Source organism: Lagopus leucura, unplaced genomic scaffold (genome assembly GCF_019238085.1).
Source record: "Lagopus leucura isolate 7727_CA_CO unplaced genomic scaffold, USGS_WTPT01 Super-Scaffold_100019, whole genome shotgun sequence".
NCBI lineage: Eukaryota > Metazoa > Chordata > Aves > Galliformes > Phasianidae > Lagopus > Lagopus leucura.
In genome coordinates, this window is record NW_024962273.1 from 8,678,787 (window position 1) to 8,706,362 (window position 27,576).

The following is a 27,576-nucleotide window of genomic DNA, read 5'->3' on the forward strand; positions in this document are numbered from 1 at the left end:
TCAACAGTATGATCCTGAATGTGTGACTGATGAGTTGGTTTGCATGGAGAAAAGATGAATACGTAAATTGGAGTCTGGAGTTCATTTTCAGAAAAGCTTCTCAGTCTGTTCCCCTCTCTCTGCCTGAAAGCATTCTTTTGAGAAGAATATCTGCAGTGGAAACTGTCAAGCCTAGAGGAAGGCCTGCTTCTCTAGGAGGATTTCCCTTTCAGCCTTCAGAAGCACATGAGCAGCCTTCAACTTCGAGTTTGTACAGGTTGATTCCCCTCTGTGTCCCTGTCACCTCTGGAAGGCCAGGCAGGGACTTATACACCTCTCAAACTGAATTGGGAAGAAGTAGTAAATATATACATCGTTGCTATGATCAAACAACTTGATGAAAGTATAGTGAGGAAACTTTGCACTGAATGCTAAATGAAAGAAGGGTTTGACAACTTAGAGGGAGTTTGGTGTGATGAAAGCTGCCTAGTGCCTCCTGTTCCTTCTGGGCTTACAGAGAACAGTCATTAATGTGTTAAATGAGACTGACGTTTAGTGTGTGTGGAAAAGAGTATTGTTATGGCAAACTGGAGGTGTGCTTTGAGGGAAGGGGCTCACTTGAGCACTGTAAGGTGACAGGAAGGAGCAGCCAGGCATGCTGTGCTGGCAAGCAAAGCATTCCTCTTTCACACTATCCTGAAAGAACCTCTGTGTAGGTGCACATCAGGTGTGGGCTTGCGGGACTTCTTGGTAGCAGCGAGAGGTTTTATTACCTTTTGCTTACAAGAGTGGAAGGATTAAGATTTGCACAACACTGTGGTTCGATGTGGTGTGACTTACCTTTCTCATTCAGTTAATTGCCTTTCTACTGCAGAGGCTGCCTGGCTCGGTCTGGGAGTTATGGGGAGTAAAGGTCCTTGCTCTGTCTGATCGTGTTTCTTCAAGTTGAGTAATGCTGTGGAGGAGGGAAAGTAACCGCAGGAAGAATTGGCAACCGTGTTTGTGTTGGCAGTGTTAGTGTGGTAAGATCTGGTTGGGGGTGGCTGGGGACCGGACTGGTGGCAGAGGTGTGGGAGGTGTGCTGGTAGGGAGTTTGCCAACACTCTTAGAGCAGCAGGAGGTCTCAGGATCAGCAGTGCCTGTATTGGTCACTTGGTTTTATTTGTGTGGGGTTTTTTTTGTGTGGGGTTTTTTTTTTTTTTTTTTTTTTTTTTTACTGTTGAAAGAATTTCACCTGAGTAGCTTCCATGCTCTTTGTTCCACTGCAACCTGTAACATCTCAGGCTGCTATCTCATCTTTTTTGGGGTTTCTTTTTGTGTGTGTGTGTGTGTGTGTGCCATTCAAGAAGTGTGTGAGCTGTGCAGAGTGAGCATTTAGAAGAGAAACTCCTGATGACAGCATGGAAGGACTTCTAAAGATGGGCAATGAGTTCACGTACTTATTAATAAAAGATTAAATGTTATTGTTTTAAAAAATAATAGAAGAAATGCTTTGCACCATTATACACTTAAAGTAAGTACAAAATCAGTTCATATATAGTGTTGCACTTAAAAAAAAAAAAAAAAAAAAAAAAAAATATTGATTCCACAGTTCAGCCCATCACTGGGAGGAAATAGATGTAATAAATAAGTTATGCACTATATCGTAGTTCCTTTCCTGGGACTCTCATGCTGAGGCTCCCTGCTGCTGCATCACGGCATGCTCCTGCTCCCATCATTGCCCTGCTGCTCCCCTCCTGCAGAGGCTGTTTTGCCGACCTCGTTGTCCGTGTTGTTGTTGAGGATGTCGTCGCAATCCATCTGCGCCATCAGGTTGAAGCGCTCGGCCACGCAGTGTGCGGTGAGGCGAGCCTCGGGGTCGTGGTCCCAGCACTCCGTGATGGTGTCACACAGGAAGCGCATCCCCTGCAGTCAGAAGGGTTGGTGTTAGGAGCTGAAGGAAGGGAAAAGAGGAGCGAGAAGCTGATCTGAAGCTTTTATGCTTTGCTGGGCTTTGGGCAGCTTCCTGCAGAAATGCAGTAGGTAAGTTATGGTATGTGGTGATGTTTGTGTGTCAAGATAGGGCCCTAACGCGTCCCCATCTCCTCAGCCTTGGCCATTGAGATGGAGCACCCTGAATTCAGGAGGAAAGGGGAGGTGCAGGTGGTCACCCACAGCACTGGGAGCTGAGCCCAGCTCTGGATGTCCCCCACACATAGAGGGTTGGGTAGGGGCACCTTGAAGGTAAGTCTGGAATTAAACTTCTTAACATGACTTTGTTTCAGCAGCTTTCTCAAAGGGGAAACCACACCAAGTAGTTCAGCACTGCATTGAATAGTTTCTCACCATGGAATCATGTCTTATGTGGGATTGGGTGCTCTTCAGCATGCTTCAAAATGCTCAGTTCCTCTGGATTACAATGGTTAGAAACCCCAGTAATGTCTTTCTTCAGAAAATCACACAAATAGAGTCCCAATATTTTAGGCTCAGTACAAAAGTACTGCACTGATGTTTACCCCCTTTGAAGCTAGCAGGAGCAGCAGCAGCTACATCGAACCTTCCTTTGACTCTGTAATTCCTATCATGTGCTTTTTTCATCACTGACAACAGAAGTTGCGACACAGTGGAAAAATCATTATTCTAAATAAAACTTTGTGGTTTTTTTTTCCCATGGTTTTGTGCATTTCAGCTTACAATTGAGAACCTGAAAAGATGAAGGTGAAAGAACAGCATGAATCCTACAGCAATGTGCCATGCTGTCGCCCGCCTCGCTGCCCCTTCGCCTGACCTCGCTGTACTGCTCGGAGGCTCGCTGGACAAAGCCTTGCACAATGGACACAGATAAGAGGGAACGGGAGCGTGCAGTAGAACTGACAGAGGGCGCATTTCAGTGCTCCTGTCAGCACTCATCTGTTAGCCCAGCTGGAAGGATTTGAGGCTAATTAACTAGCATCCAAAAATTAGCTTGTTTAACTAAAGTTCTCTCAGGGTTGTTGTATTCTTTAGTCATTAGACCTTTCTGTGCTTACTCTACCCTGCAATCTTCGTGTTTATCTGTAGTCTGCCTTGTAAGTGTGGTGCTCCTTGTTATGCTTGCAAAGCAGGCTTAGTGCAGGGTTTCTGCTTTGTAACCCTGATTTCCAGGGGATGTTCAATGCTGCATTCAGTTACAGTTCTACAAGTTGTTTTTAGCAGCAGTGCTGAGTTCAGCTCCTGCTGCTCCTGCCCTGCAGCAGCCTTCAATTTTGCCAGTACAAGTGGGAATGAACCACCTCTAGGAATTTACTTCACTGAGAAAACCCCACTTTTCTTAATAGTAGGGGCTAAAGTGAGGTGGGAGCATGTGCATTTAAGAGTTAATTGGGCCGCTTTGGGGATAAAAGTCTTAATTGGCTTTGTTGTGCAGTTGGCAGACTGTTGTGTTGGGGCTACTGATGTGCAATGCTCTGGGTGAGTCAGCTGCGGGGGGATTTAATGCTGTGACCCCAACAATGTCAGCTGGCAACCCTAAACCAGGGCCCACTGCTTTGGCCCTCACTTCACTGAGAGGGAGCACTGCAGAAGTAGCATTTGGAGCTGTGCATCCCCTGGGTTTGCTTTGATGGGAACAGAGAATCACAGAATGGCTTGAGCCAGAAGAGACCTCGCAGATCATCTGGTTCCAACCCCACAGCGGGAGCAGAGCTACCAACACCTGCATGTGCTTCCCTTCACGCCCCTCATCTTGGTGTCACCCGGCACGTCCTCCAAACAGCAGCTCCTGGAAGACTTCTGCTGCCTCCCAGCAGATGGTGCTGCCCTATGCTGCAGCCTGGGGAAACGATGTAAAGCCAGGTTTGTGGCAAGCTGCTTCTGACTGATACTAGTCAAACTCTCAGGAACACAACATGACTTTTTTTGTTCTTCATCCCCAGTGAGTATCAGGTCTTATAAAGGCAGCAGCTTTTATAAACCTCACTCTGTTTGTGTGCTAGGCCAGCCCAGCTGTGGCAGCAGTGTTATTTCTCAGCAGTAACTGCAGCCAGCACTTCAGCTCAGCACACAGCACAGGTATGGTTAGGCTCTATTAGAGCGTGATTTCTGACAGCCCAAGCCTCTGTGCTTTTTTTCTGTGGTTTCGAAGTTTATCAGAGACCTGGGAGGTGAACGTCTGAGATGAATACTCAAAGGCTTCAAGCATGCAGCCGTGCTGATTTAAGTTCTGTGTTTTACTACTAAAGGAAGAAGGCAGGGCAAACCCAATGAGCTCACTGATAAACTTGTTGATGGGCCAACAGAAACCACAGTAATTTGTTATTGTTTGCTGTATCTCTTTTTTGAGAATTCTGGGTTTGTGTGTTGTGTGATGAAAGGAAGCAGTGTGTTTTATGGATAAGTACAAAATGACCTGTGATGATCAATGCCAGCGCACTGCAGGGCTCTGCGAGCCCAAAGACTCTGTTTCAGCTTTCTGGGGGGGAGCTGAAATGGTGATCGATGTATGGTGATTTTCACCAAGGCACGTGAAATTTAAGAAGCACCACTTCAGGTGAGTTCTGAAAACTGTGCTCAGTCCCTTGTGTCCTCAATTCATGAATGGAAGTACTGGGGAAGAGAAAGCCATTTGGGTGCAATGTTTCTGGAGTTGGTTGTTCTGGGAGTGTATGTGGGTGATTCTAGAACAGCATACCTCATTACTGTTGAAGTGCATCTACTCTAGCATGCTGGGCTATGCTTTCCATACTAAAATGCTGTGCTCTCAGGCCTTCTGAGCTAAAAGATGGTGAAAGGCTTTCCCTTGGGAAGACTTAACCCAGCATTTTCCCTTCTGTCAGCTTTATGCGTGTCTTCAAGCTGTTTCACTTTGAGGGAAGTGCTGCCTGTCTTCCCCTTTCCTTGTACAAGTGGAAGTCCTTTCTTCCATGTATGAAATTCAGGATGACCTCTAAACTTCAAACTCCTTGACAAAGTAGGCAGAAGCCTGGATGCTCCATTTGGCTGTGCTTCAGCATCCACAAGATAACCAAATGTCATTACTTGGCATTCATAACTTCTGCTCTTGACCATTGATTTACCAGCTGTGAATTCTGCTGTATCCCTGGCTGTTGGCTTTTCCATACTGGGGAAGTGGATTTAGGGGAGCTTATCTGAGCTCAGCCAGCCACACTGATTTGATTGCAGCTATAGTAATCTTCAGGATGGGTCAGCAGAGAAGGACAGGATGGTTTGCCTCTGAACCAGCTGCTCCTGGCTTACCTGGTGCACCAGCCAGCTGCTAGGGATCTCAGGCCGCCCTCTGCCATGCAGCACAATGTCTCTCATGGTGTCCACACAGGGTTGCTCCTGCACTTTTGATCCGAAAGGCAGCTCGTAATTCTTTACCTCTGCAAAGAAGCGGTATTATATGATGATTTTCTCACTGCAGTGCTTTGGCGTGGCCTACTGGGTGAGAAGAACAGTTCTGGAAATAGTTTAGAATTTGAGTGCAGAAGTGTAGCACCAGATTTTCGTGTAAATGCTATTTTCAGAGATGAGACTGATGGACTGCCTGACCTCTTCCCGGAACCAAAGGTGTATACTGGAAAGAACCCCAATATGTCTGCTTCCACCTCTGTGACCAGTGCTCAGAGTTGGATGGTTTCAGTGTTGTGGCTGGGATCACCTGTGATCACCTCTGCTGCTCCTCAACCACAGTGCCAGCCCCCTAGGTGGGTGGCTGGGCAGAGGTAGGCCCTAGGTGAGATCTGTCACCAGCTCTCAGCAGCCACCTGAATCCAGGTCCTGTGATGGATAACTCTGCATTGGGGTGGAGCACCAACACCACCAGGGATGTGAGTGGATGAAGGTCCCTGTACATAGAGGAAGGGAGCCTAAGAGGTGCAAGACAAACCTGCGTGTGACATTCCTACCTCCCACCACTTCACATCTGGAGGCCATTTCCCACAGAACGAGGGCCATGGAATAGACATCCATCTGCTTGAAAGACTCCAGATCTTCCAGGTTCACCCTGGACTCCAAGACCTCTGGGGCCATGTACCTGGCAGTGCCCACCTGTCCACAAAGAAGAGAGGTTAGCAGGGGCTGGGGAGCACATGGCTGACGTCTTATGCTCCAGATGGTGTGGTGTGAAGACAGCCCTATTTGTAAAGGCCACGTCTCCCACCCAGGGCCATGCATTTGATGGCATGCATGCCTGTCCAAGGGATGCTGAGGTTCATACTCACCTGCCCGCTGTTAGCAAAGTCATCTGCCGTCAGTGAGGGGTCGAGGCGTATGGCAATGCCGAAGTCACAGATCACACACTCCTGCTCGTTCTTCACCAGGATGTTGGTGCTTTTGATGTCCCGGTGAGCAATGGGGATTTTCGGCCGGCCGCAGGCTGTGTAATCACTGTGGAGGTGGGCCACCCCGTTCACCAGTGACCCTGCCATTTTTTGCAGGTCCATCCAACTCAGGATGTGTCTGGAGAGATAGTCCTTGAGGTTGCCCCTGCTGTGGTAGGCGGTGATGAGCCAGTACTCCCTGCGTGGCCCGGAGCCCCTGTCCTCAGCCGTGAGGAACTGCAGAACGCTGTCATGCTTGAGGCTGGCGTCTGTGAAGATCTGGCTCTCGTTCTTCCAGGAAGAATACTCCTCACAGGGAAAGATCTTCACCGCCACTGTTTCATACTGCCCTGAGCTGCTGTGGTTCAGCTTAGCCCTCCACACCTCCGCAAACTGCCCCTTGCCCACCATCTCATCCAGCTCAATGGGCAGCAGCTCGGTGTTGTGGTTGAGGCTGTTGGCGCAGGTGGGGTTCATGGCGGCCGGGCCATCATCCATCAGCACAGACAGCTTCTCATCCCGCTCGGCAGCCCTGCCTGGCTCCTGCAGTGCCGGACCCTGGCCCTGCTTCCCAACCCAGCTCTTGGCCCTCTTGCGTTGCTTCTGCGTGCGGCAGAGATAGAAGATGACAGTAATCATCACCGCCACCAGCAGCGGCGGCAGGAGGCTGATGGCGGCCACTGGGATGACCTCCTTGCTCTGCAGCATGGAGTAGCCTGCGGGGAGGGAAGCATGGAGGAAGGAGCTGCCTTGAGGGGCCCACGACATCTTGTTTTGATCGCGCGTAGGAGGAAAATATGCAGGGTGGTTAATAAGGCGCAGCCGTTCGCAGGGCGGTAATGCAGGCTGCACACAAATCCCATCTGAGCAAAGAGTAAGAACCCAGATGTATGCAATTATTAGAGAGCCATTCATTTCAGTACTGGAGTCAGGGCCCTTTTGTCAAGTGAAGGTGCAGGAAGCCAGCCCTGCACACCAGGCTGCAGCCTGCACCCCCAGTGTGGCCGTAGTGCCATCGAGCTGCAGGCGTGTGTGTGGGAACTGGGCCCTCCTGCCCATGAGGGTGGCACAGAAAACCGTGAGAGATGGTGCCATAAACGAGCATTGCTTCAGCGCCGTCTGAGTGTCACAGAATGGTTAAGGTTGGAAAAGGCCCCTAAGATCATCTAGTCTAACCATCAGCCCATCAAAGTATCACTTATCATCGCAGTGCAGCACTGGCACTGCCCAGGCAGCTCCCTGTTGTTTCATGGCTCTTGAGCCCATCTGCCTTCAGATCATCAGAGGGGGGAACAAAACCCTAACCCTTGCGCAACGTGTAATTGTGTGATGCTTTGATGTTCGTGATTCCTGGAATAAACATGCTGACTTCAGTAGAGATATTCAAGTAAAATCTTACTCAGAGGTTTTCCTGCCAAGTATAATAACCCAGGGGAAGAGGGATAAGAATCATTCCATAAGCAAAACTCTTGCTGCTTGACCTCAGTATGTGCAGATCATAATTCAGGTTCTGGAAAAACAGAGCATTTTGCTATTTTCCTTGGCAAATTTCAAAAAACGTGCTGCAGCTAATTTCTGCAAGGCTGTGAAAGCGTTTCTAAAATAGGCATCAGGTTCAAACCACAAGATCAACCTAAACTGATATAAATCAATAACTAACTCAGGAATATGTTTATTTTGGAAAGTGCGAGGCCTGGATATCACCTACTGCTTTAATGGCTTTTCCCGATGCTTCAGATCCCATCTCTGAAACTCTGAAGCAAGAGAATAGACTTTTAAGGGCGTTGCGTGCACAAGTCCTGAAAGCAGTAATTGCTGCAGATTCCTTCCTGAGGATGCTGCTTCCTGATGCCATGGAGGGCTGCAGCACAGCTCCTGTCCCTGCTTCCTAGAGCAGCAGCTTTGCTCTGTCTTCCCTGCAGACAACCACAGGGCCCACGCATTGCCCAGCTCTGGCTTTTGGTGTTTTGCATGCTGGTTGGCACAAGGAGGCTGTTTGTGAAAGTCTTGGCTGCGGGTGGCATTTCCAATGAGCCAGTTGTCATTTTGGTGTGAAATTATATATGCTGGCACCAGCTTTGGGATTAGACTATCTTTCTCTAGAAGCGTGTGTACCTGTTATGTTTGGCTCAGCAAGCAGCAAGAAACTGCCAAATTTAGCATCATTCGCTTCCATTAAAAGTGGCTTGTTTGTTCTAAGAATTTGCATTTTATGTGATTCTTTTTTTTTTTCCTAGCATTGTGCAAGAAGCTGTGCTGCTGGCTTGCAGGTTATACTTAGCCTCGCTTTCAGCATTTCATGAATTGCAGAGAATCAGAGGGGCTTTGCTTTGCCACTGATATGGATCAGATGCCTGATGGGACAGATGTGGTCCATTCAGAGCTACAGAGGTTTGGACAAGACCACAAGAGGTTCAGGGTCCAGTTAGCAGCTTTTGCAAAGCATATGACCCTCCCGAGGAAGAGACACAAGCTGCCTCTTAGTGGGAGTGAATTCACAGCTCCTGTTGGACCTGCAGCCATCTGCAGGGAAATGCTGCATCAGGAGAGTGTTCCCTGCACCACCCGCTGCGGGGTGCCAGTCCCTGTGGGCACCAGGTGTTCCCCTGGTCTGCTGGTGTGGGATGTATGGTGTGATATTTTTTTTAAAGCCCTTAAAGCATAGACTTGTTCAGGGTTACATCAGCTTTTGGGTGCCTTGTTGATTCACTCCATGCCAAAGGGTGCAGCCTACTGAAGGACACGGTGGATTTTCCATCTCCTGATGCTCTCAGGAGGCATTTCTGGTAGGGAAGGGTGAGTCACTGGAAAACTATTGGGCTCAGGGCAGCAGTAATGGGGTACAAATGTTATCTACCTCATACAGGAGGTCAAAACAGACATTGCATGTGTGCCCATTTTCTTGGAAATGTGAAATTGCGTGGCTCCCAGCATGCAACTTGTTTGTCATTAGCATTGAGTGCTCCTTCTCACTTCAAATAACATCAGCAGAGGTACTCACCATTAGTATGATTTTCAAAGATGAGCTTATCGTTGCACTCCTGCTCATCCACACAGCCGCAGATGTAGATGATGCCATCCTCGCTGGGCTGGTGGGTCATGATGCAGCGCGAGGTGTTGTAGTTGGGGACCATGAGGTTCTCTATGGGGCGGTGGGGGTTGTGGCAGAGCGTGCTGATCCTGATGCTGTCATTGTCCTGTCTCCTACAGGGGCCAAATGAACCAACAAAGCATTAGGTTAGTGGCGCAGCCACCCACAACCACAGGCCATTGTCACCTGCACGCCGTCTGAACCTTCTGCTGATCATCAGTTCTGTGCTGTATATGAGAGGACGTGTTAGTGGTGGCTCTAATGTAATTCTCCTTATATATACTTTTGAGAGGATTTATTTAATCCTTTTCTCTGTTCCAGATGGCAAAAGAGAAATTTCTAGAGCACGCCAATAGTGGGACTTGAGCCAGGCACTCTGTTGTTTTCCACAGATAATTCACAAGTTTGTTGGGTCAGGTAGGGCCAGCCCTGAGGCTGAGCGCAGGATTTGAGTAAAATTCTTCCTTTCCCAGTGCCAGAGGCACCATTCCTCCATCCTTCTCCTCTCAGCACATGTGTTGGCAGAGCTGCTTGGCCCCATCTTTTGCCCTGGGCTATTTGCTGGTGCTTACACAACATCTTTGCATGACTGCTTGTGCCCACCTGAGGGAAAAGAGCCCTTGGGTCACCGGTCACCGGGGACTATTTCACAGAATCATAGAATGGCCCAGGTTGGAAGGGACCTCAAGGATCATGAATCTCCAACCCCTCGCTACAGGCAGGGCCACCAACTTCCACATTTAATACTAGACCAGCCTGCCCAGGGCCCCATCCAACCTGGCCTTGAACACCTCCAGGGACATTCTGACATTTGGCACTTCAAAATAGTAACCTGAGTTTGATACAGCTCCTGGACAACAGTGAGGCCATGGCTGTGTTTATAAGCTGTGCTGGAACATGGTGAAACAGATCTGCCTCCAAACCCCCAGGTGAAGCTCATTGAGCACCACCAGCATCCACTGCCAATTGCAGCATGAACACAGTGTGATTGAGATAAGAACCAGCTGGGCAGAGAAAGAGCACATTAAAATGCATTGCTTGCCTTATGGCTAGTCCTGTTGGTAGACAGATTTTATTTTATTCCATGGGGTATGGTCCTTCTGAAAGGAGTTAATTTTGAGACAAGTAAGATAATGCAGGGAGATAAATGTTCCCCTGTTTGAGCTTGCTCTCTCCCATCACTAACTGAACTAATAGTTGGAGGAAAGTAATTATAGAGGCAAGACTGTGGGGTGGGAGATGGCCTTGTACTTACCAAGATAGGTGAAGGAGAAGCCTGGGGAGCAAATGGCAAAGCTCCTCAGTAATGTGGGTGCCTGGATGATTTATAGAATCATTTAGGTTGGAAAAGACCTTCGAGATCAAGATATCCATTTAGGAATGGCTGGGCATGAACTGGGGTATATTCCTTCCAGAGCAGGTGGTGGTAGCTGCTAGAGCTTGGAGGTGGGACACGCTGCTGGGAAGAGCTGGAGCAGAGCTAATTGGGGTGATTCACATGGCATGAGGGGCAGCAGTTCAGCGCTCAGAAGACCTTCACTTAAGGTGGATCAGCTTATCTTCTCTAGAGCCAGTGAGTAATTAAGAGCTAATGAGGAGCAAAGGAACAGCTGCTGAGGCAGAGTGCCATTGCAGACCCTTGTTTCTGGAGGCAGATGGAGGTATGGAGAGATTTCACAATTCTTTCAGAGTCAGCTGGGATGATGGAAATAGAACTGAGGGAAATAACCCACATTTGTCACCCTTCTTCTGCTGGACTGGGTGAAACATCCCTGTCCTTTGTTCTCCCCATGTCCTTTTGGGTCTTCATGGGACTTCTTTAAGGTTTTCTCCATATCTGTGCTCAGGGAAATTTGGGTCAGAGGCAACCTTGTTTATTTGTTTGGGTTTCTTGTTGGTCCTCTGCTTTTGTTATTTTTTCCAGTCCATAATGCAGTAATTACATTGAGGTAAAAGTCTACTGAAAGCCAGGCAATCCAGTGTTCACACTAATTAGCAGGTTGAGATAAAGCCTAGCAATATGTGCTTCCTGGATTTCACTCTGGCAGCCGAATTAGAAGGGACAGAGGAGAAAATCACTTTGGTTAGACCCAAAATGCACTTTAGTTTTGCTCATGGGAGGCCAGAAAGTTGGAGGAGGTGCTCACTCATCCTGGTGTATGCTTGAAGTGCCAGAACACATTTCCTTTCCAGGCATTTCCAGCAAAAGCCAATAGGGCTTTTCCCTGGGGATGTTGCCAGTGGCCTAGTACCAGTGTAGATGTCTGTGCCCCAAGAGGGGACAGACCTCTGGGGCAGCAACTCTCCCTCTGCATCCCTGCGCCTGGAGCAGGCTTTTCCCATCCTGATGCAGGAGGAAATCACAGCTTTGGGCATCACGTCTGCTGGCTTTGTGCAGCAGGCTCAGCTTGCAAAGCTAAATTCAGGTTTATGTGGGTACAGAGGAAACATAACATGCTTGCGGTGCTGTGTGGGGCACATATACGCATAAATTATTTAGAAAATAAACCACTCCTAATTATAGTTAAGATCCAGTTGCATCTCAATTATGATTACAATGGAGGCAATGGGGGAGGAAGAGAAAGCCCTTAGTGACTTCGATGGCATGGGGTCCCCACGAGCACATTCCCACCAACCAACCCTTTTTCCCATATCCCCAGCTCACCATATGGCCACGCAGATCTCAAAGGGGTCCTCGCAGTAGGAGTTGAGGTTGCAGTTGCTGTAGCACACCTCCCGCTCACAGGCTGGCGGCGTGGAGTCACACCACTTGCACAGGTTGGTCTTCAGGCTGCGGCGAGCACCGGCACAGCAGGCTGTGGGCACAGGGGGCAGCAGTTGGCCACTTTCAGCGAGTTTTAGCCCAAAGTGACTCTCCTTCTGCATGCATTTGTTCTACCCCATTGCTCAGTCCAATGTGTTTTAGAGGATGGCAAAGCAATGAGCTGATGCGATTGCACTGGCCCCGTGGAGGCAGCTTCCTCCAGACAGGAGCAAGTTATCTCTATTTTTAAAGGAACTATTCTTGGTTAAAGAATAAATCCCAGCTAAATTTAAACTTCCTGTTTTAAGGCTGCTAGATGTATTTTTCTTTTTCCTTTGACTTTTTTTTTTTTTTTTTTTTTTTTTTTTTTTTTTTTTTTATGAAGCCACTGAAAGGCTTATGTATAAATACATGCTAGCATGTACTTGATAAGTAGACTCAGCAGCACTCAGATGGGAACCTGAATTACAGCAGCTACTTTGCAGAGGTATGGACCATCTGTACATCTTACAGTGAACTTTCATTGCAGGTAGAGAAGGATTGTGTGGGAGATTTTAACTCCAAACAGGGCAAAAAGCAGTCATTCCTGTAGGAAGTCTGCCCACCTTTAAGCTGCTCCCTTACAACCTCTGGTAAAGTACCCAGGGGAAAAAAAAGGTATTTGCTGAATGGATGCATTGAGAAATACAAGTTTTGTGGCACGTGGAGACAGAGCTCAGTGCTCCTGCTCTTCCCTGGGTTCCTTTCATTTTGGGATCCCAACACAACCGGGCTGCTCCGTGCTGCCATTGTTAACAAGGTTTATTTTGGGCTGCTGAGGCACAAAGGTCTGTTGGTGGGACAGCAAGGATGGCCATTGCTACATCCGTGCCTGCTGGTCAGTGTTCTCCTCTTGTGCCTGCACCACCCTCATTGCTCAACACCCATTGGGGGTTTGCTCTTTATTTACTCATTCCCACAGGGCTGATATTTACTTATTGACGCCCCACGGGAGCACAGTGCCAGGCTTAGATTCAGCTACACTGCAGAGCAAGGCAGCCAGGGAGGATGAAAGAGTTAAATATGGAAATGAGAGCCAGAAATACAGCAGTAACCAGACAAAACTCTTTGGAGACAAATTGTTCTAAACTAGCTCAGCCCTCTATGCTGTTATCTGCAAGAAAGGTCAGAGTAGGAATACATCTCTTTTTTCCCCCTCCTAATTCTCCCACTAAAACTCAAACGAAGTACACAAAGCCCACTGCGAGTTTCTCCAGAACATTGTGTCCTTGAAGCATGAGCTCGTAGGTACAACTGAGCTGCCACATCACTTGTCTTGGCCATGATGAGACCCAGATGAACACTTTCAATATTAATACGCGGATGATTTAATAAAGCTGCACGAGCAGTAAAAGTAACAATACGCTTCCATAAAGGGGTTCCAGATGTTGCTAAGGCAAATGCTAAACATCAAAATACAAACTTCAAAAAAAAAAAAAAAAAAAAAAAAAAAAAAAAAAAAAAAAAAAGCTGGATAAGCAAAACTTGGAACAAACTATAAACTAATTAAATGTGGGTTGCGTTTTCAAAAAATAAATTGAAGCCATAAGGATGTGATGTGAGCCAATAAATAGTACAGTTAGTCAAAGTTACTGTGGAAAGACAGTTGGGAAAAGGGTTTGAAGTCACCGATGAGGTGGGCTCCCAGGGAGCTTGGCTCCCTATCAATAGGAAGGCTTGTTCTCCTGCAGATGAGAATGGGATCGAGTGTTCTGGTATCTATAACTAGGACCTCAGAGATGCTATGGGGAGAATACTAAGCAATTTTTAAGTAGAAGGAGGAAGGGAAAACTATGCCAGAAGTGCCTCCCCTGTGACAGCAGCAGGCTGATACCACCACCTGTGCAGACCCCAAGCAGGGTGAATGAGCAAGAAGCAAGCCTGAGTGCAAGGAGGTGGAAGCTCAGTGTGTTCACTATGAGGGCAGAGGAATCACTTTGTAGCCAAAGCAGTGGTACATGCAGGCAATTTGCCCTGCTGCAGGGCTGGATGAAAAGCTTTGGTTCTCAAATCCTCTCTGCTGTTCTCTTTGGTGACAACCCAACACCAAATGGACTTCAGCAAAGGCACTTGGTGTGAGGTGCTAGAGCTGCCTCCTGCATCCTGGAAGGCACCGGAAGAGGACCTGCTCAAGTGACCTGCATGTGAGCTACAGGTTATGCTCCATCTTGTCCTTAAATTGGATTTAAGGATGAGGCTGAGGTGCAGCAGGGACATGTGGCAAGTCACTGGGTGCTAAATTGAGGTGTGGGCACAGCATGGAGTGCTGGGCTCAGCCACGAGCCCTCTCTGCTCCCAGCTCAGGAGCAGGCTTTGCACTGGGCTGTGGTCCATGGCCAATGACACGGCTCTACATTAACAGAGCCACTCATAAAATTGTTATGAGAACAAACAAATTCCTTCCCTGTTATTTACAACACTTGTTTCTGCTCACTCGCTGTCCCGCGTGAGGTCTTGTCCCCATCACTCCTGAGCTGTCATGGGCAGAATGCAGCAGGGCAATTCTTACACCCCCAATTTCCAGGGGAAGATGCACAGGTCTGTGCAACCTTCTGGCAGTTTGGTGTGAGCTGCCTAGCATAGCCCTGGATTTCCTGCTTTGGGAGACTAAGTGGAGCTAGCAGACCCAATATCCCAATTCTTGCCCCTGTGAGGCTTCTCCATGGACAGTGGCAATGCGCACACAGCATCGGGTTCAAGGGAGCAGCTCTGCCCTCAGGTCCTGCATCATCCCATGTAACAAATACTGGACTTGGCAGCGGGCATGTGGAGTGAGGAGTGAGCCAGTAATGTTTCCTGGTGAATAGAAAGGGGTTGATTTTGATTGCATTAGACATCAGTGCTTCCCAGTGCCAAAAAAGACGTGCAGTATACGTTTCTGGTGTGTTTGGACCTTCTTCAAACAGGCTGAAAACCAACTTACTCTACCGCTTACTTTTTCTTCATGAAAATAAGCCTTTGTATGAAGTGTTTAGCAAATAATGCACAGTGCTATTACAAAGTGAGTTGGGTATGGATTGTACAAGAAGACTTCTCAGATCTTTTTCAGATGCCTGAATGGCATCATGATCTAACTTCACTCTGGGGAGAAGAGGTCAGCTAAACGCTGTCTGTCCTTCTGCTTTGGCCATCTCCAATGTTCCTGGTGTACCTCCTGCAAGTGATCTCGTGCTGCTTTGGGACTTGGGGATGTTTCATGGTGAGGACGTGGCCAGGGAGGTTTCATAGCATCAGTAATGTTGTCCAACCATCAGCCCATATCCACCATCCCCCACTAACCATGTCCCTCAATGCCATGTTTAGCTTCTTGAAAACACCCAGGGATGGTTTCTGTTTGATTTCAGTCAGCAGATGCTTTGTGCAACCTGGTCTAGAGGAAGGTGTCCCTACCTATAGCAGAGAGGTTGGAACTAGGTAATCTTACAGGTCCCTTCCAACACAAACCAATCCTGTTTCTGTGGTGATTCTATGTCTTTGCCTATGGGTGAGGACGGAGCAAGTGGTTCTCCATCTGCTCTCAGAAGTGCTGGGATCCTCCATCCTCTGGCCACCACCACATCCACCTTGGCCGTGCTTGAGGCACTGAAGTCAGGCAACAAGTCTCCTCCAGGAGAACTCGAGCTCCCTGCCCCAGATCCTGCTTTCCACCCCTCTGCTTGGGCTGGGAGGGCTGTGCGGGTGATTGTTGCCCATATTGTGCTCTCACTCGTGTTTAAAAACAACAACAGCTCCACTGACTCATAGATCCTACAGCCTCTGAGTCATTTTTTATTTCTGGATTTCGCTGCTCTGCCCTTTGCAATGAGGGGAGCTGCATGAGCACTCGCACACACACACATCAAGTTCACATTTGTTTTTCCCCTATAAAAACAAAACCATTTCCATACCATTAGTGAAACAGAAATGATTTGACTTAGCGTTCCCTGGCTTTTATTTTCCATTGTATAAACTGTGCAGATGAAATAACGATGGCTGTAAAGTAAACCTCTCTCTCTCTCTTTTTTTCCCTTTCCTTTCCCTTTCCAGGCAGCTTCTTTTCGAAATAGCAAAGAGTCACTTACAAACTTGGCCCCAGCACTGTGCCGGATGGGATTAACCCCTGCATCCCCAGCTCTGCTCTTCTTCCTGCTCACACTGTGGGACATAGGCAGCACCAGCACCAAGGGGTGCCACAAAGCAAAGTGGGGCACAGGGTCAGCAGGGCAACACTGGCAGGGGAGCAATGTTTTTTTCACCACAAGAAAGACATTGATCTTGTCCAGAGAAGGGAAATTGAGCTGAGAAGGGTCTTACAGGAAGCAGCTGAGGGAACTGGGGTTGTTCAGACTGGAGAAAGCTCATGGGAGACATTATGACTCTCTACAACTCCCTGAAAGGAGGTTGTGGCAGGGTGGGGGTTGGCCTCTTCTCCCAGGTGACGGCAATAGGATGAGAGGTGATGGCCTCAAGTTGTACCAGCAGAGGTTCACATTGGATATTAAGAAGAATTTCTTCTCAGACAGAGTGGTGATGCTGTGGCACAGGCTGCACAGGGGAGTGATGGAGTCACCATCCTTGAAGGTGTTCAAGAACAGTGGAGATATGGCACTGAGGGATGTGGTCAGTGGGCATGGTGGGAATGGGTTGGTGTTGAACTTCAGCAGTTGAACTTCAATCTTAGAGGTCTGTTCCAACCTCAGTGATTCTACAAGAAAGAGAAAGGTAGAGGCAGGTGCCTGCAGGGGGAGGCAAGAAGGAAGAAGGGGTCAGGTGAAGGATGTTGGGCTGAAAACCTCTTTTTTAAGTGTGCAAGTCTTTTCCTGTTGAATCTTGCAGTCCCTGCTTGCGCCTTTTTCCACCTTGTTTGCTGGGGACACCAGTGCTGACATCTCAGCCAAATGTCCCCTCTCCACATTATCTCCACAGCCACTGCCTGTGCTAATTCATGCCACATCTCCCTCCTGCTGCTTGCAGGGCCATTATGCTATTGCAGAACATCCTGGGGACAACTAATAGGTGACACTACACTGCTTCCTGGAGCAGCAGATGCATCTGGTTGTGTGAGCACGTGCTTGGGAGAACAGGATGGGATGAGAAGGGAGAGTTGTACCTTGAGCATTGCCTTTGAGGCTTCCAAAGACAGCAAGAGCATTTTTCCTCATCACCCATCTCACATCCCACATCTCTCAGCACTGGTCAGATGTTTCTCCAAAAGCCAGTGGCCAGGCGGGTTGGTGACACAGCTGAGCTATCATTGCTCTTCCCAGACTGGGTGATGTGTTTTATATTATTTCTCTTGGATTTATTAAGCATTATGTAACCAGCTAACCAATCCCGCATGCTACGAAATCGCTGCCGATTTCATGTCAGTGGAAAGTAAACAAAAAGCGTTCTGAAGTGGCAGAGCTGAAATTCATTTCCACGTTCAAAGCAGTCCTTGGAGGATTTCCCCATCTCTTCACCACTAATTTGCATCCAAGCACTGCTGCAACCCATTAGAAAAGAGATATGGAAAATTTACATACAGCACACAACAGGCTGATATAAGCAAATCCTCTCTCTTTATTCTATGCACAAAACAATTAAGACCAAGGTTATTTTACTTATTTTTAAGCATCTTTCTGGATTTTGTGATACTCCTTGAAATGGGTTACTCTGGTATGTTTCTCCTTAAGGAGGATTCCTCCGAATAAGAAAACCGCTTGCTAATTGTACCTGTGGTTACAGAGCTCAGCAGAACCCCATCCAAAACTATGGGGAGGGCACTGTGCACTCTGCAGCTCTGGAAGGACTCTGAGCACCAGGTGAAGCAAAAGCAATGACTCCATCAGGCACTACTCAGTGTATGCACCATGGCTCTTCCAGGAACCCTTCTTGTTGGTGCTACAGACACCCTTCTGGCCATTAATGCTGGTTGGCACACAGTGAAGTTGAACTGAGGATGGAGAAAATGTGGATCAGTGAAATGGCCTTGCACTGCTTTGTTTGCTTGTTTTTTCTCTCTGTCTTTGAAACAGTCATTGATACCTGGTAGTATTCTTCTACTTCTGAGCCCATTTAGCCATGCGTGTATCATAGAATCGTAGAATGTAACCTGCACTAAATCATCAGCCAAGACAGCTCTGGGGGAAGACCCCAGATCCCCGTAACCCACTGGGCAGCTGAGCCCAAAACAAGCTGCATTGGGGCGGCTGGGCTAATGGACTCAGGTGGGGGCTGCCTGCATCCATCCACCAGCATTACCCGCTGGTGACAGGTCAGGACAGAAGATGCCTTCAGGGGCAGGGGGAAAGCAGATTTTTCAAGATGAAGTCACAGAGTGCAATGTTCATAAACAATTTTAGCAGCTTTGCCAGTGCCTCCACTGACCTGGGACTTGGCAGGGTGAAGCAATGTGTTGGCATAGGGCTGAGTTAGCACATCCCCCCTGAAAGGCACCCCGTGATGAATGGGATTCACATGCTGCATCCTCAGAGGCATCCAGATTGCAGCTCTGGAGCTGCTTTGGGCCCAGCTCACTGCAGGTCCAACAACAGAAGAAAGAGATGGGAGTCGGCTACAAACACTTCTCTGCCTTTGACTACTGCAATCCAAGAAAAAGTACTGCACAGCTTTTTTGTTTGTTTTGTTTTTATAATTCTCTTCATATTAAGCCCAGTAATTATCTTTGTATATGCTTCACAGGCTCTGCAGGAACCTGGATCTCTGTGGGTGGCTGGAAGTGCAACTTAAAGATATCATCCAAATAGGTAAACGTGTCAGAAACGTTATCTGGGTCACATTTGGGCAACAGGGTTTGCTCTATTTTAAGTGGAAATGGTTTGCTGATCGTTTAGATGAACTTCCTGAGGAGTTTGCAATTCCTGGCACACATTCGATTTGCCATGTGTTAGAAGGACTTTGATGAGTTCACAAAGAGACATTCGACGGGAGCTGGTCTGAGTATTTTGGGTGGACTTCTGTGATGGACCGGTTTGCGTTGGTTGGATTTGCATTGCTGCAGTTCCATGGGTGCTTGAGGGAGCAAGGCTAAGCCCTGGGCTGAGATGCACCAATAGCTTCCCACCAGTGCACTGCCACCAACACATTCCAGTGCTGCCTGTTCTTTATGTCTGCTAACATTACTGTGTAACATTGAGTTTTGCCCTCATTTAGGCCGGATCTAGCAGTCATAAAGTGCTCTGTGCTGTCAGAGGGAACTTCAAGCCAAGGCTAGCATGGATACAGATGCAAAAATCTTTCTTGCTTTTCCTAAAGCGTCCCTCATACAACACGTAAGTGGGTAAACTGGTCTGCTCTCTATGCCCCTGGTGGGAATGTCTGCCACCACCTCCAACCAGCACGAAATGCCTTTTGACATATTAAAGACACAACAGGAACCGGGCTCCCCGGGGGATGCTTGTACCCTGAGGCTATTTGGGGGAGGATGATTAATTCTGCTGCTCATGTCTCTGTGTCACTTCCCTCTGTATGGCAAAGGATCTTGTCTGCTCTCGTGCAATGACTGGGGCTAATTTTGGGATAGATTTAGCGTGGAAAAAATACTCTAGGCCGCGAGACAGCAGCTGATTCAGTCTCTTCTAGGCTGGATGCTGGTGTTCAGATGCTCTCAGGCAGTGAGTTCTTTAGAGACATCAGGCAGATGTCCCTTGTCATGTCCCAGCTGTGCTCCATGGCTGAGCCAGACCCTTGGTTGATGGGACACCATGGCTCATTCTGCATGAGCACAAGCACTCTGGTGTGGGATGGCTGAAGTCAGGAGGGACTGTTGACAGTATCTCCACCCCCAGCGTTGCTGCAAAGATCACATATCCAGCTTTGACTGCTTCAGGAACTCCAGCCAAGGCATGGGGTTGAAATGGTTAGTGGGGCTCTGCAAATTGACACCCAGCACCAGCTCTCCATTGCAGTTTGTTTCTGCTGATAGCTGCAAATCGCACACTGGAAACGTTGAAAAGGCTTTTCCCCTTTAAATCTTGACTCCAGCTGTAAATGATCCTGTATACTCCAGGGCAGCACTTTGGTGAAGGTATGTTACCAGACCTGCCTAAGTCCATGTGGGCAGTAGCCAAAGGGATGGCTGTAGGGCACAGATGGATACACTAATTGCCCCACAGAGGAGAAGCATTTGCTGTGGTATAAATCAGCTGCCTCTTGTCAGGCATGTTCCTGGCTTATCAATGGGAAGTAAAACACTGCAGTGTGAGAGCTCCAAGAAAGGCCATGTCCTGGAGCGGTGTAATTGGTGGGAGCAGGGGCTGCAGAGGCGATTACAAGATAAGCAGGCTCTCCCACTTCTAAAAGCTTGACAGCTACCAGCAGCTGGCAGGAGTGTTTCAGCCCTATATGGCTCTCATTAAAAGAACCAAATGGAGAAAAGAAACATGACTTCGATGGACCTTACAAAGCCTTTCTGGAGGCAGGATCGCAGTGGTCTCATCCTTGCAGCCACCCCTTTGTTTCTCTCTGAAGATCCCTAAGAAAGTGCTTTCCCACAGTTGGAGTCCAGCACTAAGAAGAAGCTGCTCTGCCCCATAATGCAGGCAGCCATCGCTGATGTTGTCTCCCTGTGAGCTGGGGCTCTTCCTGTGTAAGGCTTTCACTTGGCACATGGTGCAAAGCATTAGATGTGGAAAGAGCAAAGTGTGTGGGAGCTGCTGATTTCATCTCCTTGGTGGGACTGGCTTTTTTAATAGCAAGATGAGCTGTGGCACTTCCTTGAAAATATGACAATCCATGGGAGAGTTCATTAGCTTATGGCAAGTCGCAACAGCGTGGCAGCTATCTGAAAGCAAATGTTACTGCAAAGAGTTACCATTAAGGGGAGAGGAAAACGTGTCCTAAGGAAATCAACTTCATGGAGCAATATAAAGCTGTAGAGACAAGCAATAGAGTTGAATGCTTCCTCAGAATAAAAGCTTCCTGTTAACTAGTTTTAATGCCAATGATTGCTCTCTGCCTATTTAATGAACACATGGGACACATCTGCTCAGGACTGTCTCTAAGAGGACTAACAAATATCATGACTTCAGCTGACTGAGCTTTTTTTATCACCGTTACACAAAATGTCTTTGTGATCACACAGAAATTAAAGGACAGGTTGGATGTGGCCTTGGGCTGCCTGATCTGGTGGCTGGCAGTTCTGCCTATGGCAGAGAGGGATGATCTAGATGATTTTTAAGGTCTTCTCCAACTTATGCCATTCTATCATTTATGACCATCATCCAATATTGATAACAGCATTAAGAGCAAAAATTGGCTTTGGCTTTTTTAGAAAGCAGTGTGTTTTAATTTCAAGTGTTATGGAATTATATCTCTAAACGGACTTTTCTCTGCAAACTTAATCTAGATTTACACTGCTGGTTTTCTTATTTTTGAGTCTATCTAACTTGCATCAGTGGCAGAAAATGCAGTACCAGGTTTGGCGAAGCGTGAAGGTGAATTCAGGATAATCCATCATTATCTCAGAGTCTCATGCCAGTCACCACTGTGCAGAGGATTCCAGTTTTACAGCGTCAGGGCTTTCCTTGTGCTTTTCCCTTTACTGGGGAATATGTTGCTCCAAAGTCAAAGCAAAACAAGATGTTTCTTGAGAAGCTTTGTTGTAGCCAACCCTGCTGCCATGGTGAGTAGCACCCTGTTCCATATACTTCATGGCTTGGGAGAAGGGTTCTGTTCTTCACTGCTCTGGATCAGTCTTGGACTGCTGCTTGGACCCCATTCTGCATATGCATGTATCTGTCTGTGAAGTAGAGGGTGACCCTTCATTGTTTTCCTCTCTTTCACCCTCTCACTCATTCATATTTGACCCTAGGTTCCTGTCTGAATTGTTGTTTGTTGCAGTGTGATCCTGCTCCCCTGCCTGAGGAGCTTGCTGGCATTCTGGTGACAGTGCAGCCTCTGGTTTTTGCGCTGGTGACCTCAGAAATAGGAGACCAACTTCTTGAATGAGATGCCTGAGGAGCCTGAGATAGGTCAGAGAGGAGTTGGATGGATCAAAAGACAGAGATGTTTCTCTGACAGCCCTAGGTCTCCCTGTCATGATTTATGAATTACATACAGTCTATGTGTTTAGCAAAAGAGGCTCAGTGGGGAAACAGGAACTGGTTTGTGCAAGCAGGAAAGAGCATGCAGCTTCAAAGAGCCACCATCCAAAAAGAGATACCACCTCCAGCTCTCTGTGGAGCCATCAGGGTGCCATGTAGGAAGCAGCGAAATAGATGGCAGAAAACATCAGGATATGTTAATGGGCCATCATTTTAATGGGAGATGGTTACAGGAAAATAGAGACCAAACTCAGAAGCTGGGAGCTGTGGACTCAAAGCAGCGCATGTGATTTTCCCTCTCTGAAAAGCTGGATGTTGGGTTATGAGCCAGCTACAATACATGCCATGGGACACTGAGTTGTGTGGCCCACAGCCTGGTGAGAGGAGAAGGGTGACCATCCCCTGAGCAAGCAGGCAGGAGGTCTGTGCTCCCATCGAGTTCTGGGCAGAGACAGCTGAAAAGGTAATGGAGAAGTGGGAATGGCATTGGATAGTACTGTGAGGATAGAATAGGCCTCTCCAGTACCACATCCTGAGGTAGGATTGCAAGCCATGAGAGAACATACTTGCTGAAATTCCGGGGCAAATGTTTCCCTAGGAAAAATCCTAATTATAAATTTGAAGGCCGGAGCATTACAGCGTGCACAGTGCAGTAGCCCCATATCCAACCTATGACATTGGATGGGTGGTGATCTACCTAGGAGATAGTCTTGCAGTTATCAAAGGCTTTGAGCAACAAAAGCCTACTGTGTTCTGAGTCTGAGTAATTATCTGCTGGAGTAACTTTGCTACGTTGTGATCTAACACAAAACCACCTATTTTCAGCTTCCAGCATGTGAATCTTGCTTCTCCTTTGTCTGATGGAAGAGGAATTCCTCTGCCAGACAGAAGCTTTCTGGGAACTTTTTGTAGACCATGACTATTTCACCTCCCAGCTCCTAGCTGCTAAAGGCAGTAAAATATGTGAGCCTCCACTGTAGGACAGGTTTTCCCATCCTGAACAATCCTTGTATTTTTTGTTGGAGGTAGGAGGTGAAAAGGGGAATCAGGGAAATCCATGAGCTGAAATTTCAGGCATTTCTTAGGCTACAGCCTTTTTTTCCATTGCATATGGACCAAAGAAGTCAGATACACTGAGGACCATGCTGGTGATTGAAGAGTTGGGAATGGCCAGTGTGGATCCCACAGTTGTGTCTCAGCAGCCCTGGGGTGACCCCTTAGAGAATAACAAAGTCTCCGAGGACACTCAGTTGGCACTGGGAGATCTTTTCCAGGATAGCCAAACACCATCCGGCCATTTTCTCTATGGTAATTCCTAAATCTCTATGCTAAGAGGAGCTACTTTACTGCCGTCACCAAGCCACTGCTGTCGCTCTTTGCAGGGAGGCTGGGTGACTATGGGGATTTGCTGCTGGAAGAACAACTGAATGCATATTTTCAGCCATTTTGGGGAACTTGCTGTTCCCTCCTCTCTCAACGTCAAAGGAAAGTGGGCCCCCAGGGTGCTTTTACTGTCACAGAATTACTGTAATGTTGATATTAACACTGGACTCGATGGATGGGAGGTAGCTCCAGTAAACATATATCATTGTTGAACGAAATCAGAGAGAGAGCGCCTTGGCTTATTTTTTTTTCCCCATGCCGAGACAGATGCTGTCATCATATCACTCACGTAACCTTTCAAATGAACTTAGTAATCATGATATGTTTTGGTTTGGCTTCTTTCAGATTAAAACCCTGCCTTTTAGAAAAAGGAAACCATAAGTTAAATAACTCCAAAATTAGGTATTTCTGAAGGATAATTAGTGGTCTTCTTTCTTACCAAAAACAACCCAAGGCTGTGCTTTAAATAACACCTTCTAGTAATTCCTTCAGTGCTGCTCCAAATGTGATTAATTTAGCAGGATGTTATCAGTATAGCATCCTACACTTCAACCCATACTTTAGGGTATTATCTGCAGTAAGGACTGCTATGTATTTCTGCAACATTCTGAAAGTTGGCCTGACCTTATGTTGTAAATCCCCCTGCGTGGGGCTCTCTGCTTCAGAAGTCACAGCAAGAGTTTGCTCGCTACAAGGAAATTACCAACCAGCTGTATTCTTTCATTCCCCATTTCTGTAGATAGGGGGACCCATGGAAAGTGGACGCGGACACAGATCCCTGCCCCCCATTGTTTCAATTGGATGCAAATATATGGGCACTGTAACCCCAGGGCTTCATTGCTTTGAGCAAAAAGCAGTTTTAGTTGAATTGGAAATTCTGTACCAAGGGGAACAGGTCTGTATCTGGAAAGGGGCTCGCTGCAAAAAGGGAGCAAATATATAAATATATACTATATAGGGATGTATGTGTGTATACACATACATTGGGGCTGTATATACAGAACGGCACACACACATACTTAGGAGATGTGTATATAACACTCGCTCATATACAAATCTACTCCTTGTTATGAAACAATCATTGGGATATAAACAAGAGACTTTAAACCTTGGATGGGCACGTTTTCAAGTGCTGCTGGAGGGTTTTATCTGCAGTCCTGAAGAAGTGCTATCAAAACCTTAACAGGGTACTCGTTACAAAGAAATCTTTACGTAAGTGCTGGGAAGGTTTGCCGAAGAACCAGATGTTGTTGCAAGGACAGCTCTCCTCCCCCTCCCCACTTCTTTCCATCTTTAATAGTTCGATTAATGCTGCACATAAACCCGGGCTGATAAAACGTCACCACATCTGGACACTGTTGAAGCCAGATCATTTCACGGTGCGCTTCGGTCGCTTTTAATCTTCCTCAATAAAGTAAAAGCTTCCACCAAGTCATGCTGACCGACGTACAGACTTCTGCGCTGTAAACACTGACATCTGGGAGCTGCTCTCGGCGAGCACACAGCGGTCTCCGCCGAGCCAAGCGCTCGCCCTTCTCCGTAAGAGGAACGCACAGCTGATGCTATCGGAGCAGCACTGCGATCAGATCGCTGCAAAGCTCTCCACTATTCCCAACCCTCCACCTAATTGCTGTCAGGGGACAAGTCAACAATTTGCTGTTTTTCTGGAGCAAGGAAAACTAAACGACCTCTCTGCTTAACACTGCCCAAGTAGAAACATTTCTGTACTCACAGAAGGACAGCAGCAGCAAGGAAAGCAGATCCAGTCTCCTCCAGCAACCCATTTTCTGGATCCAGAAGCTTGGCTTCAGGGTGTTGACCCGTCCATCCTTCTTCCTCTCCGATGTCAACCCCACAGCCCCACATTCATGAGGCTGCAGGCTGGGAAGGCGGATCCAGGCACAGCGAACCCAGCTGTGCGTGGGGTCCGCCCAGGAACTGCAGCTCATGAACAAACTCAGCCCAGCTCTCCTTGTGAAATATATACAAATATGGGAGGGGGGGGGGAGCTGGGGGAAGAGCTCTGGCTCTGGGAAAAGTTTGGTTTTTCCAACTGTGGAGTTGAGCTGCTTTGAGCAGCCCAGGGAGCTGTAGAGGGGACCTTGTGTCTAGAAGTGGCATGGGCACAGCCACAGACTTCTTCTGTCTGAAGAAAACATGGAAAGGAACGCTTCAGTACTCTGAGCTGCCATTAATTCACTGTTTTTTCTCCTTTTAGAAATTGGCTCTACCCTATAAGTAAACTGCAGTGGGATATATCTTCAATAGGGATAACTGGAGAGTATACGGTAACTTCTACAGAAAGATGGCATCACCATGAGTTCAGCCCAAAATAGGTGTTTTCAAACTGCGAGTATCCTGATACATTTTACTGAATCAGAGCCTAAAATAATAACAGAGCATTTAAATAGCTTCTTTCACCCCAAGACCTCAAAGTTGCTTTACCAAAAAAAAAAAAAAAAAAAAAGGGAGAAATATTATCCCTCCTTACAAAAGTAAAACTGTGAAATACAGCAGAAATCTGACTGGCCTTGATTGTTCATTCAGTGGCAAAAGTAAAATCCTCACACACTTGTACTATATTCTGTCCTAATCCTTCACAGTATGCTGAGATAATAGTCATTATATTGGGGTGGAGCAGAGAAAGAGATTACACTGTTAAGATTCTTTTTTGCAGCCAGAATACCTGCCCTAAAGTAAGACTACTTTATTTTTTTTGTCAAAGTAATTGCCAAGTATAACTATTTCTTAGCATTCTAAGTCAGTAAGTCTTGTTTATACATTTGTTTTTTGGTTCATTAATCAGTGTGTGATGTATATGTGATGCATGTATGTTTATGCTTGCATATATGCTGGCTCATAATCAATGGGCTTCTGCTCAACTGGATTTGAAGTGCCTGTTCCTTTCTGTGCATGAATCTTTCTGATAAACTGCACCCACTTATTTTCTGTATTATTTATGTAAGATATGCTGTTAGGGGGTTAAATAACAGCATTTTTTTCCCTTTTTTTTTTTTTTTATGAAAAAGGAAAAGTGTTAGATGAGATGGCTCTCCTATGCCATGGCTATAGAAGCACGCCACTGCAGAGAGCTGCTTGGTCTGCTCCCATTCACACCGGAGTGCCCAGACACAAGCCTGTGCTCTGTAGAGAAATGGCCTTCTGTTCCTGGGATAACAGAAGCTACAGGGATGGCATAAGAGAAGAAACCACCTGGAGTGAGCAGAGCAGATACTTGGAAAAATGAGTCCAGAAGGGCGGCTTGCCTGACCAGGGAATCTGCTCATGTTCCTGGTCCTGGAGGACATTGGCTCATATCCTAAGAAAGGTCCAGAATTGATTTCCGTCACCTACTTTTCTTTAAATCAGGTTGGGCATCTTCCTACGTGCTAAGTAGCATTAACATAGAAGGGATGGGTTGGACTGTTATAACCACTGGTGAATGGCTGTTTGGGAATAAGGACAAGTAAATGTTTAGTAAACTTTGAGAAAGACACTATTTTCCAATCAGCATATTGAAACTGCAGTTTGCATTGGTGACCTGCCAGCTCTCTTGCAGTATTTCAACATGCCCATGGACCACTCAGGCTGCCAGCTGGATTTTCAAGTCTCAGCCCTTTTGCATGTAATGAGGAAGCTGGGTAAGGCTTTTGCTGTGAATGCTGCAGATTATTCATGATCAGTGGCAGCCCTCTTTAAATTCAGAAAGGATCCACTGCCATGCCAGGAAACTTGGAGAGGTAATGTCCCCAGCAGGAGACAAAACATGCCTTGCATTGTGGAAGTGCAAGTGCAAGGGACTGGAGTGCTGGATATTATTATTTGAACTGCAGAACCTGGGAGGGCAGCAGGAATGCTGTGCAGTTTCCCTGCAGCCAGGTGCCCAAGCCATGGGCAGGAGGGAATTGTCCATGTGCCCCAGTGTATGCAGACAGCTGCTGGGCCAAACAGAACCCTATAAGATGTTTCTTCTTTTATGAAGAATAATCTTAGGGAAATATTTGTGTCTTGAGC

At 47.2% G+C, this 27,576-nt stretch overlaps 1 protein-coding gene across 1 annotated transcript; it reads right to left on the reverse strand.

Annotated features, from left to right (window-relative positions):
- Window positions 1–1,447: 1,447 nt before the first annotated feature.
- On the reverse strand, window positions 1,448–25,683 carry LOC122183710 (TGF-beta receptor type-2-like). Its single transcript, XM_042877964.1, is given in 8 exon segments — window positions 1,448–1,884; window positions 5,194–5,321; window positions 5,847–5,988; window positions 6,162–6,976; window positions 9,262–9,464; window positions 12,017–12,167; window positions 25,295–25,601; window positions 25,603–25,683. Coding segments are annotated over 8 exon segments (2,040 nt in total). The 3' UTR covers window positions 1,448–1,671.
- Window positions 25,684–27,576: the final 1,893 nt, after the last annotated feature.